This window comes from Thunnus maccoyii, chromosome 8 (assembly GCF_910596095.1).
Source record: "Thunnus maccoyii chromosome 8, fThuMac1.1, whole genome shotgun sequence".
Lineage (NCBI taxonomy): Eukaryota > Metazoa > Chordata > Actinopteri > Scombriformes > Scombridae > Thunnus > Thunnus maccoyii.
Genome location: NC_056540.1, coordinates 7,768,268 through 7,780,361, shown reverse-complemented (window position 1 = coordinate 7,780,361; position 12,094 = coordinate 7,768,268). Strand labels below are relative to the sequence as shown.

General features: G+C 38.6%; 2 protein-coding genes across 3 annotated transcripts in view; both read right to left on the bottom strand.

Moving 5' to 3' along the window:
* Positions 1-3,711, bottom strand: part of myot (myotilin) — a 28,590-nt gene extending 24,879 nt beyond the window's left edge. Inside the window, exon 1 of the mRNA XM_042418695.1 lies at positions 3,580-3,711. The gene's annotated coding sequence lies outside the window, so the exon portion shown is untranslated. The remainder of the gene's footprint in view (positions 1-3,579) is intronic.
* A 2,131-nt stretch (positions 3,712-5,842) lies between these two features.
* The window catches only part of si:zfos-2326c3.2 (misshapen-like kinase 1), a 64,319-nt gene continuing 58,067 nt past the window's right edge, over positions 5,843-12,094 (bottom strand). For both annotated transcript variants that reach the window (XM_042418446.1, XM_042418448.1), the window contains one exon: positions 5,843-12,023. In XM_042418446.1, coding sequence (XP_042274380.1) covers positions 11,940-12,023 — 84 coding nt within the window. In that variant the 3' untranslated portion in view covers positions 5,843-11,939. The remainder of the gene's footprint in view (positions 12,024-12,094) is intronic.

The following is a 12,094-nucleotide window of genomic DNA, read 5'->3' as shown; positions in this document are numbered from 1 at the left end:
CAGCTTTTAAAACACTTGTATTGGATTTGATTGCATTCAATGATTGGCAGCAGCTACTGCACAGGCAACTACAGGTGTCTCCAAACTCATCTCAGTGCTGTATTTACAATATCCAAGATTTTCTAGGATTTCAAGGTCTGATCCTGTCTTATAATATGTTCGTATTGGTTGGACTAACGCAATTAATTGAGTATGATTGTTGTTAAACATACTAGATTCTAGCAACACCATTCTGTATGAACAAGTATGTAAAAAATGACTGTAGGGCTCATTGCTCATACTGTACACTGCAACATCCTCACACTACTGCTACTATATGGTGTCATGCATGTGTGGCATAATTTTAACATTAAGTTTAAAGTGTACTTATTTACAACAAATGTGTCAAATCAGAGGTGGATCATACATACTGAGCCACAGCTGATATTTAAAGGCCAGTGTTGCTGTTATTATTATATCAGCATTAATGCACCAGTCTGCTCCTGTACTGTAGTCCCAGACTGACCCACTAAACCACGCTGGTGACCTTGAGTCATGTGTGAATCTGCAGGCTGCTTTTGGATCCTCATAATTTAAGAAACACATTGTACTACAAGATTTATACTTATAAATAGCTCACAACACAGCAGTTTGCAGTTTATATTTATGTTTTATTTATATATGTGGTTTGCTGCTTTACTACAATAAGTTCTATATATAAAGTAACCAATTTAAGACCTGTTTTTGAATTAGTAGGATCTCTATGATGTTGTTTGTGTGTTACACATGTGATTAAAGTGACAAAAATTGATTCAGATTTAATTGATCTTTTGGACATAGAAAATATCAGTTTACAACAGCAAACAGATCACTTATCAAACTGAGCCTCAGCCAAATAAACAAAATAACACACAGCACACAGATGTTCTGCTAATGCAGTCAAGTATTTCGACCTATGGCACACATCTCCAGAGTTTATGTGTCAATGAGGAATATTGGCTGGTATTTTTAACACTGCGTGTCCTCCTGGGACGATGTTCAGCCCACCTGTTCACTTGCACAGGAAAGAGCGATGATGTCTGCACTCTCACTAACACTGTAACTGTGTTTTCAACGGCAGAGCAGCAGTCCACCTGTTCTCACCAGAAGACGTTCAAAATGAGTCATGGTGGGCAACTTGGTCATCTGCAGCTTTCTGTAATGTGCAATAAAGTGTTCAGAGTCTGGCAGGGATGGAGGTTTTCAGAAAGAAAACTGCAGAATGATCCAACTTTCACATATCTACTGTTTGAAGCAGATATACACATTGCAACACAAAACATGTAAAGCGCGTGGGTGGCTGTATCATTATTGATCATTAACTTAGAATAGAAATATCTGTGCCCGAATTCGCAGGACAATTTCTGACATGCATCCTGCATGGTGAGAAAACCAACACCTACCCACAGTCCACCTTGTTAAATATAAAGAAACCACCCACTGTGTAATCCCAGCCCTGCATACAACACCATGAAGCCTCCAACCCCCAGCAGCTCTCAACTGTGGACAGATTTAGCTCCACAGCGGCACATTCTGGATGTGTGGACTGTGTTGAAATCTACAGCTAAGCAATCATAACATAAGTCTGTGTGCTCCTCTTTGATTGACAGCAGGCATCAACATCTGTGAGCCAATAAAATCATCTCAAATCAGGACTTTGGCTTGAATCCAGTGGCCAAACAACAGTCAAAAGCACAAGAATAATTCATACACGTGTACAGTGTGAAACTTAGTTTTTCTGTATAGTCAGCATACTCTCCATGCATGCATATTCATCACTATGACGCAAAACAGATACACTATTGATAGCAGACCCACAACAATACAGATGGTATGAGGGTATGAGAGCAAGAAGGGAGAAAAAATATCAATTCTTCTAAAAATGCATGTTCTGGATTAAAGTCAGCACAAACTATTGCTGTTGTTGACAGTGCATCAATTGAAAAATCTCTATTTTCCCTATAATTAATTCCAAATCTCATGGTTCTGTCCAGGAAACTTCCTGGAATATATTTAGAAATGACAGGCACGTTAAATAAAGTATTACCCAAATCTTTTACACACTCAGAGGCTATATAATGTCTCATGGCAAGTACTATATAAGCACCATAAATTGCACTATATTGGCAGCGTTACACTTTGGTGCTCCCAAGAGGCAGTGAGAGATAACTGCTTGAATACTTCAATACCTAGAAGTGACCTCAATGCTAAACTGTATACCTCTGTGTAAAGAACTATACAGAGTGGGGGTTACTGAAACATCAGAATGGAGAACTCACACACTCACTTGTGGACTCGTTTCAAGTGGTCACTTCCTGCTGAATTTTCTCTCCATACCAACACAGAATTTCATCTATGCAAACAAAGTCGGTTGATGAGGACGAAACACTCTTCCCTGATTAAGATTTCTATATTATTACATGAGACTTTTGCCTTGTACAGCTTTAATTTTCTGTTTGGTTTTAAATGTGACTTTAGAGGGACACTGGGATGTAAAAGGAGCATCAGTAGAAAAAGAGGAATTCCTCTAGTCGCTGTGTTGAAGTCTGTTTTGAATTTTCTCAGTTGCATCACTCTGAAATCCTCTAAACCCTCCACCTCCACCTCCACCTCCAATTCTCCAATTCTCCTAACTCCTCAACTTGTCTGCTTTGGGGACCGATTTAGCCCGCACTGGGTCACCTGATCCCACCAACCACGGCTCAGCGGCTGAACACAGCGTCATACAGGCATGTCAGGCTTACACTGTGAAACCCCCCCCCAACTCTGCCACCCACTCCGCTTTGGCTGGTATGTCTTGTGTTGCCTCACCCCGCAGGCTATATAACTGACACACTTTTTTTTTTTTTCCACTTCCACCCTTTAAACCCCCAAACGGATGTAACAGATTTTCCTCCACTGCAAGAGTTTGGAGCTCTGATGGTGGACGGTTTGCATCCTGGATGACACACACACACTTTGACTTACTTACACAGTTACATCACATCCTTATACATTTAAAACATACAGAGGAATAGACAGAAAGACACTTTTAGATAGTGATATATCAAGAGAGATAGAGAGACATATATGGGACAGAAATGTAGATAGATAGATAGATAGATAGATAGATAGATAGATAGATAGATAGATAGATAGATAGATAACAGCATACAAATTTAGCGCAAAACTGATCCTCCCAGCTGTCCTCGTTTTTCTGACTGCAAACTCATTCACCACATTCGCTCCAACACCTGCCTGCAGTATCAATAACCATATGGCCCTTGACCAAGTGAATTACAGCATTTGATTATCTGACTACTTCACTTTTGCTTTCTCATCTCAGAGCAAGGAGCTGTATCACAAACCTACATAAATCCTGAAAAGTTCCTCTGTTGAATTCCCATTCTTGCTAAACTTTTTTGGTTGTGAAAAGTTCACAGAGTGAGCGTGTTTTATAGTTACGTTTCAATTCAAGTGTTGATCCAGTCACACACATGTGAAACAGGCCGAGGCTGCAGCTTCAACATGCAGCTTTACCCCAGCTGTAAGAAACTTTAACCAAAATGTGCCCCTCCTTACCTGTCTGGTCTTTTCCCAGCAGGATAAAAAAAACCCAACAACAACAACAACAACAGAAGTATTGATCCAACAGGAAGTGTGAATGATCCAAATGCTAAATGCTGCTACTGCTATGTGACTGTGTGGCTGCCAGTCATGGCTTGGTGGCTGGGCGCTCCCTGCTCCTGAGCTGACACACACATTTACACACAAACACACAGGCAGGGGTGTGTGTGTGTTGAGGGGGTAGGGGGGGTTGTGGTGGTGGAATGGGGTTAGGAGGGAATCTGAGGCTGGTGAGGGGGGTGAGAGGAGGGCAGGGGGAGGAGGGGGGGACCGGTCAGAGGTGTCCTGAAGGGGCAAATTTAGAGCGGAGTAGTGAAAAGAGTCATCATCACACAGTTCCAAGTCAAAGGTGAGTGAAGCTCAAATCTGTGCTGCTCAAACGAGTGCTTCACCTGTCTCTGTGGAAGCTAACGAGCAACCAGAGGTAAGAGAGAGATCGTCTGTTGCACTTTGCAATTTATGATCTATTAAAGATCATAAAAAACAATCTGTTCAGATCATTTCAAATGACGAGAAGGTGGCTACCGTGGCGCAGCTGATGACCTAACTTCATCCAAGAGTGTGAGGCAGGGGCCAGGAAACCTGCAACTGGTGCCAGTGAGTCTTCAGGGGATATACGACACCCTTGGAAGTGAGACAGACAGAGACATAGACGTTCATGTTCCTTTAAACACAAGCTTAAAAACAGAGAATCGCTTACTTTACGCAGATAACAGGAATGTAGTGGAAGGTGGTAGTGTTTAGCTAAGATGAGGATTTACCCAGAAATGTATTTTTCAGTCTGAATATAACTGATGCATGCCAAACTCTAACCTTAACCTAACCCAGGGAAATCAAAAGATCCCCAGTTGGACAAGCTGTGATGAAGTGTGTAATCCAAAATTTGTCCACAAATGTGTCTTGACCTCCACTTGACTGTTTGCTGGTTCAACTCTGTTCAGTTCTGTATATGTGAAGTTATATTTAAAGGAACAGGTGAACATTTTGGGGACTCACTTATTCACTTTCTTTCTGAGATTTGGAGTCATTATGAAATGTGACATTGTGAAATCAAACCTGACTTGACAAAAAGTGTTCTTGAGAAAAATGTCATTATGAAATACAAAACTTTTGAAAAGGGGTGTTACAAAAATGAATGATCTAACATTGATAATGATGAGTTGAGTTTCAATCATTTTTTCAATTATTTCATAAAATGTTTGTTCATTTATTTATTTTACAGTTTATGATGATGTATTATTCCTAATATATTCTTATTATATTATTGTTCATAATGTCTATTTTATTTATTTAATATTGAAGACTTTAGGGTTCCACAGATGTCAGTTTTTTTCCCTACATAGTGGTCTAGAGCAGTGGTTCTTAAAGTGGGGGGTCCCACAGGGGTCCTTGAGGGGGTTCTAGGGGCTCCCAGCAAAAGGGGGAATCATTTATTTTCACTATAATTTCATCCATAAGTATCACAATGACAGAATGTATGACTATTTTGGTCATGGGTTTCATACATTTTCTGTATTAAAACACTAAAAGTGATGGGGGACCCTAGACAAAATCTTATCAGGTGGGAGTCCTTGGTCTAATTTGTGTCAGTTTAGGGGTCCTTGATGTGAAAAAGTTGGAGAACTACTGGTCTAGATCAAAAACCACTTTACTTAGACTTGCCAAACCCAGAATAGATGAACAAGTAGACTCCAGATATGGTTTAAAACACAGTTTCAGATTTGTGAATTTATTCTATTTGTGGAACCAGAGCGAATGTTATGACTGGGAGGAACAATAGACAATGTGGCGAATGAGTAGGCTGCTGGGCAGGTATACAGTATAGACTCTGGTGGCCTATCAAGTGACTGTCAAAGGCAGGAACACAATGAGGACAACTGGTGGGCAGCTGCTTAAAAAAACATGTAAACTCAGCCTTCAGACATGGTCAGCTGTCTTGAACAGATGATTTGATTTTAAAAGACATGTTGTCATCATAAGAAGATCAGATAAGTAAATGCTCCAGCTGACAGTTATGTACCGACAAGGACAAGAGTCAGTGCTTTGGTTACAATGACAGATGTGGTGTGTTCAACAGACAAAACTATGTGTCGGAGTTTTAGAAGCATAAAAGAAGACTAGATTAAAGGTTTCTGGTGAATCAGTGTGTTGAAATAAAGTCGTGGGTAGATCAAAAATCATACCAATATAGAAGCAACCCAAAAATACAACACACCACTCATTTCAACATATTTATTGTTGTCTCACTGTCTTCTGCCTCTTTACATGGAAACACAAGTTAGTGTGTGTTTATCTCAAAGCGGGAGGCATAAAACATTATGTAGGTCCAGTGCAAAAATTAAACAGAAACAAAACCAGAATTTTCAAAAAGGTACAGAAACAAAATGGTTAAGGGAAATATATATTCTTAGACATATATCTATATAATATTTGGTCTTTTATAATCTCAACTACTTTTAAGATTTCACAATGTATAGAAACACAGCTGTCCTGCGTGTCTACAAATAACTTCAATGCCTCTTGCTTTTTCTCGAGGTTGGGTAACATCATAGGTCAGTCTACAGCTCTTACAGTAGCTGTGACTTGTTGGATTAATCTCAGTTTTTTGGGAAATATCACTCGTAAGCAGACAATTCTAGTTGTACAGTTGGTGCTATAAAGCAGGAAAATTAATTCAATGTTATTCATCATATTCACTGTCCCTCGCATTCACATCCTCTTTCTTTTTCTCCTCATCATGACCATCATCATCTATAAATTCTCAATCCATAAACACAGTTTGGCACCCTCTGTTGAGATACGGGTCCCTTCACTAGCTCTGTTTTTGCAATTTGAATAAATTGCTTCAATCTCAAACCAACTTTTCCACTGTTTTCCAAAATGAAGTTGGTGAGCAAATAATAAGTTTAATTTTCTACTCAGAGCCTATTTCATGTATTTTGAAAATTGTGGATTTGGGTTTTACAGCAACATTCAAGGTCCTTCTATTAACTAACACCTTACTCAAGCCACCAACCACCTCCTCCATCTTTCCTTACTTTGCACACTGAACACCTGTTTAACATCTACATCACACACTCCCACACATAAACTCTCCTGAGAACTGCGAAGTTCATCCACAGACTTCTGCTCATAAACAGGCTGGAAAATAACAGTTGCAACACTTAAAATGAAACTATGTAACTTATAAAAGAAGAAATTACACATTCTTCCTCTTACAAATTTCAAGTCTGTGTTTTAGCATTCAGTATTAACTGCCAACAAAAGTTACATAGTCTCGCTTTAACTGAACATTGCTAACATTTTTCACAGCAACTAATTTGAATTGCTTTGTATTAGCTTTTATCTGCATCATCCTTCATCCCTGTTCACCAATCAGCAAAAACCAGGATTGGACCAATTCTGTGGTCTGTTTTCAAGGCTCTTGATTTGTTCATCATGCTAAAGTGTCTGATGCAATAAACAGTAGATGGCTAATGCTATGATAATTTCCTGTATCCGTGTGGGCTACTTTGCATCTTTCAACCACGCTCTCTTATCTAATGATGTGATTGAATAAAATAAAATAAAAAATAATTTCCCACTCTTGCCTGACAACCCCCAGCCAATCTGATGACTACTAAAGAAATAAAACTCTTCCTGAATTGGCTGAAGGGTACTTCAGTAGAGCTGGGGGTGGATGGGGAGACTTGACGAGACAGAGGAAAGCTACAGAGAGAATAAGACGTGGGAACAAAAAGCTGGAGAATGGTGAGAGATGCTCTTGAGAGATAAAGATGGGTGGAGGAGAGAGTTGAGCAGAGGGAATGAAAGGCAAGAAGAGCTGTGTTGACAAAGTGAGAGAGAGAGAGTTGGAGATGTGAGTCACAGTGAGCCTGAAACAGAATCTAGCAGTGGAAGGTGTAGGCGGAAGTGCGCTGATCTCTCTCTCTCGTTAGTGATACAGCTCCCGTCAAATGTTCAGCACATGGAGATGAAGTGCAGGAGCAGACAGAGGAGTTTGTTTCTAATAATCTGCAAAAATATCCTCATTGTGTCTCAAAACTGTAGGTTTATATGACAAATACATTAACCTAAGTATAAATCACATCGTTAGGTGTGACACAGGGGCTAGTCAGCTTGTAGCAGAACTCCTGTCTGTGCTGTTTCTTGAAGAAAGATGAAGAATAATGCAGACAAAACATTGATAATGAGTTGTCAAATATACAAGATAGGTATTGGGCACATTTCGAATGATGATTTAGAGAGAAAAAACCTTTTCTTTCCAATACAAACAACATAATCTTTGCAGTGAGCTCCAACGGACAGCAATCTTATTTCATAAACTCCCATCTGTCAATCATCACAAGACTGATTTCATAAAATGGCCAAAATCCAAAAATCCATCTCTTTTGATAACATCTGTCTCTACTGCATAACAATAAAAAGCAGAGAAATAAAACCAAACCTTCATACACATTCTGACTTTGTAATGCAATCAGGTGTCAACTGGAAAACTAACAAGGATTAAATCAAATGGACCATCCCAAAAGAGAAACAGAGCTAATTTGTTAACAGGAATTAAGTATTTGTGTTAACTAGTGAGTTGAATAGAGTGCAGCAAATAGTGACTAGTAACTGTGCACTGTTACTGTACATTATCCTTGCTAATGCGTGGTAGAGCTGAGCAGATGCTGGAACCACTGTGGTAGCAAGGACTATCTCGGTCTGGTCTCTTGTTCTATCTGGACTATAATGGCCAGGGGTCTTGCCCAGGATCCCAGCCAAACCTGCTAGTGCTTTGTCAGCAACTGCTCAATAGCAGACTGAACCTGACCAAAGCTAACCACAAGCTAAAACAGTGCCTGGGTCTAAATATGACATGTCCTGTCCTAGACAGGAGATACAATTCACATACTTCTAAGTACCTTTAAGCAATGGGTTCAAATTAAAAGAATGAAAATGTATACGTCAATTTTGACCAAACCTTTTTACTAGCAGTTGCTATCAGCTGCTCATGGGTCCAAAATATGTTTTGAATTAATGTATTTTACATTTTTGACCAATTTAATATATTTTGAATCATATCTCAAAATTCATATCTAAATAGTACAGTATGTGAAATGTAGTTCTGTGCTATATGGCTTCTTTTGTGTCAGAAGTCTGTCCAGCTAAGCAACTGTGTATTAAGAGTAAAGGTGACACATTTTGGTGCTGCTAGCTAAACTTTTCTGTCAGCTTAGCTACATGTTAGCAAGAAACTCGTGGTTCTAAAATGTTAGCATGTGTTAGGTAACACGCAACTCTGCGTCTGTTAGCCTGTCAGCATTAGTTTACAATGCACTGAAGCAATGTTAACTAGCTAACTGGTCCGGCATTTCAGTGAGAAATACTGTCTAACCAACTGAAACTAATTTGGTAACAACTTAGCAGTAAGACAGTTATCAGAAAGATCTGTTTCCAGTTTAAAATATTCTCACAGAACCAGCTGTAATATTTCTATGTCCATAATAAAAACAAAAAAACAGTAACACTGAATATAAAACATTTGGCGCAATTTTTGATAGCCACAAAATTCAAGAGTAAATACAATATATAGAATGTAACATAAAACATAATAAATTTAGCAGTTTGAGCAAAATATGATGAAGAAAAAATGGATCTTAAAATAAATTGAAAATTCACATTTCAAGGTAAAAAACAAATACTTCGTCACTTTTACCAAACCTACAGTAACACTGTCTAAAGCATGTGGGCTATTAAATATCTGAAAGCTAGCAACAGTAAATTACATATATTTTGTAGCTATTTAGCAACAAACATCAGACCTGAGAGCTTTTTCAGATCCTCAGTGTGTCTGATGTGTTGGGTTTGTTGTCGTCTATCAAAAAGTGAATCATAATATACATTGAACTCTGTAAGGTTAGCGAATTTAGATGATTAAATAAAGAAAAATCTTTACAAATGGTCAGTTGTGATTTGTGAAATATCTCAAGAAAGCCAATATATCAAAGCCTTGATCTTTGGTTTCTTGCTTTGAAGCCCATTGTGTCAATTGCAGAAATATCAGGAAAGAAACAGAGTAAGTATTATACAACAGGGCCTTTTCACTTTTTTTCAACCCAGCACACCATTTCACCAAGAATATCAATCAAAAACCCATGTTGGGTAGTGTAAGAAATACTGATCTAAAGCTAAAGGCTTGCAGTAATCTCTTCAATACTGACTACAGAATGGCTTTAAATGTTTCCCAAAGCATAAAAATGATCTCAAAGTCGGATATATTACAGAAACATGTACAAGGTGGCCATTGTGCAAAGAGATTGACTTATACATGTTAAGGGAAAATCAACCACACAGCAGAATTAACACGATACATCACTTGACCTTGAACATTTCAGCCAGGTCCGTAAAACTGAACAGGAATCCAAATTCACCATCCATGTTCACAAAGACTGAACTTTCCAAGATCATTTATATCACATGTATGAACTCTGTTTTGGGATGGACTTTCACATTCATAAGCCTATAATTCTGTACACATACATAAAGATGGCTTGTCAATTATAAAATTTTTAGAAAACAGTGCATTTTACAAGATTATATACATCCTTAGCTGTACAAAAAAAGCATTCATAGCCTGTTACTGTGGAGTTTGGTATCTCTACTTGTATACACCATTTTTACTGTGCATTACAATTGCAATTCCTACAGTAAAGTAGAAGGTTATTAAGGTCCTTGTCATGGATCAATACAATTTAAATTACATGATGCAGATCTGGAGTGGAGTGGATACTCAAACTGGGACCTAAGAGCACTGGGGTGGGTATAGTATTAATACTGTGTTAATAAAACCTACTCAACTCATTTTAATACAAACTGTGCAATGAAGCAAATATCCCAACAGATAACTTTTCCTAATTGGCAACTGATTTCAGGCTAAACAGAGAGAAAGGTTGACTTGCTGCTCATGATTAGGGATAGAATTATCTAATAAATAGTCTAGAGATAAGTGAACTATATCTTCACGATGATCTTGCATGTCTTAAGAAATTCAATTCTGACCATTGGTCATATTATAAGATTTGCAGGGATGGGTTATTTACAGTAAAATATAACTGATTAAACCTACGAAGTGTTTAACTGACTCACTTTCACCCTGAAAAAAAGGAAACACTTCTTCCAATAACAACATTTGATAGTGCATAATATAATAATATATCTAATAATGCTTTACGTAAATGAACAACATAAGGATTCAGTACAGTAATATAATCATTTGAATGGGTCCTTCAATTCCGATTATAGCAGTAATGAGGAAAACTAAACACAACTAAACACTTCTGAGGTATTGGAGACAGACAACAGACATTTTTGGATCTTGAAGTTGATTAAAGAAAATCATGAGGGGTAAAATTAAGAAGGTTTGGACCACATTTCCACCAAAAACCAGTATCTGAAATGCCCAGATGATGTCCATGGAGTCAGCCAGGATGACGAAGCACTTCTGTTCGTCCACTTTTTTGCTCCTTTTCACACAGATGCAGCTTGTATGAAGACACACTAGAGATTACTCCCCTTGTCTGTGCTGGGAGAGTAATGATCCAGATATAATGACTTGGACGCGGTTGATCCAGTAATAAACCACTGACAACACAGCTGAGAGCCAGGCATTGTTATAGCGAATACGAGTGAGCAATCGATCAAAACAAAGCTGAGTGACTGATAAAAGGTAGAGTCACTGAGGTCCTTTAAAAAAAGGAAAAAAGACAAGAATAATTGATCCAGGCAAGATGAACAGTGCTGACAGATGAAGAGAAACAGATCCGGTTTAAGTGTAGGGCAGACTCAGAGATGTTGAACAACAACCTGGTGGTTATTAGAAATCACCACATAATCTACCAGGTAAGTAGGGAGTTCAGATGTGTGAAAATGCTTGAAGATGCTGACACTGCTCGTTGTAGCTTTTAATACTTCCACAGACAGGTGAACTAAAGCTCCTTCTAGCTGAATTTCCAGATGTTTGTGACGCTGTGGCTGAAGGGGTGGTGATGTAGGCTTCAGTAGTCAAGGAAGGAGGGATGGATTCAAGCTCTGCATCCGCATTTCTGATCATCTCCACTGTGGATCCATCTACATTTACATTTACAAACTGATTGACTGAATTAGACGAGAGGCTAGAGTAATGGATCCAGGAGTATGTGTGTGGTGTCAACTATCTACGGAGCTAAATGGCAGAACATCAGTCAAAACAAATATGAAAAGGCATCACCACGCAAACCCCGAATAACGAAGGCAGACATCAGCTGTTGATCCCAGAGTAACAGGTCCACTCATTACCAGTTGAACAGTGAGTTCTGTCCGAGAGTCATGAAGTAAATCTGACTGCTGCCTCCTGACTGCACTGAGGCAAAGAAGACCTACAACAAGAGAGACGAAGGTTTAGAAACTGTTAAATATTCACAATATTCCCATGAATATAGCTCACTGC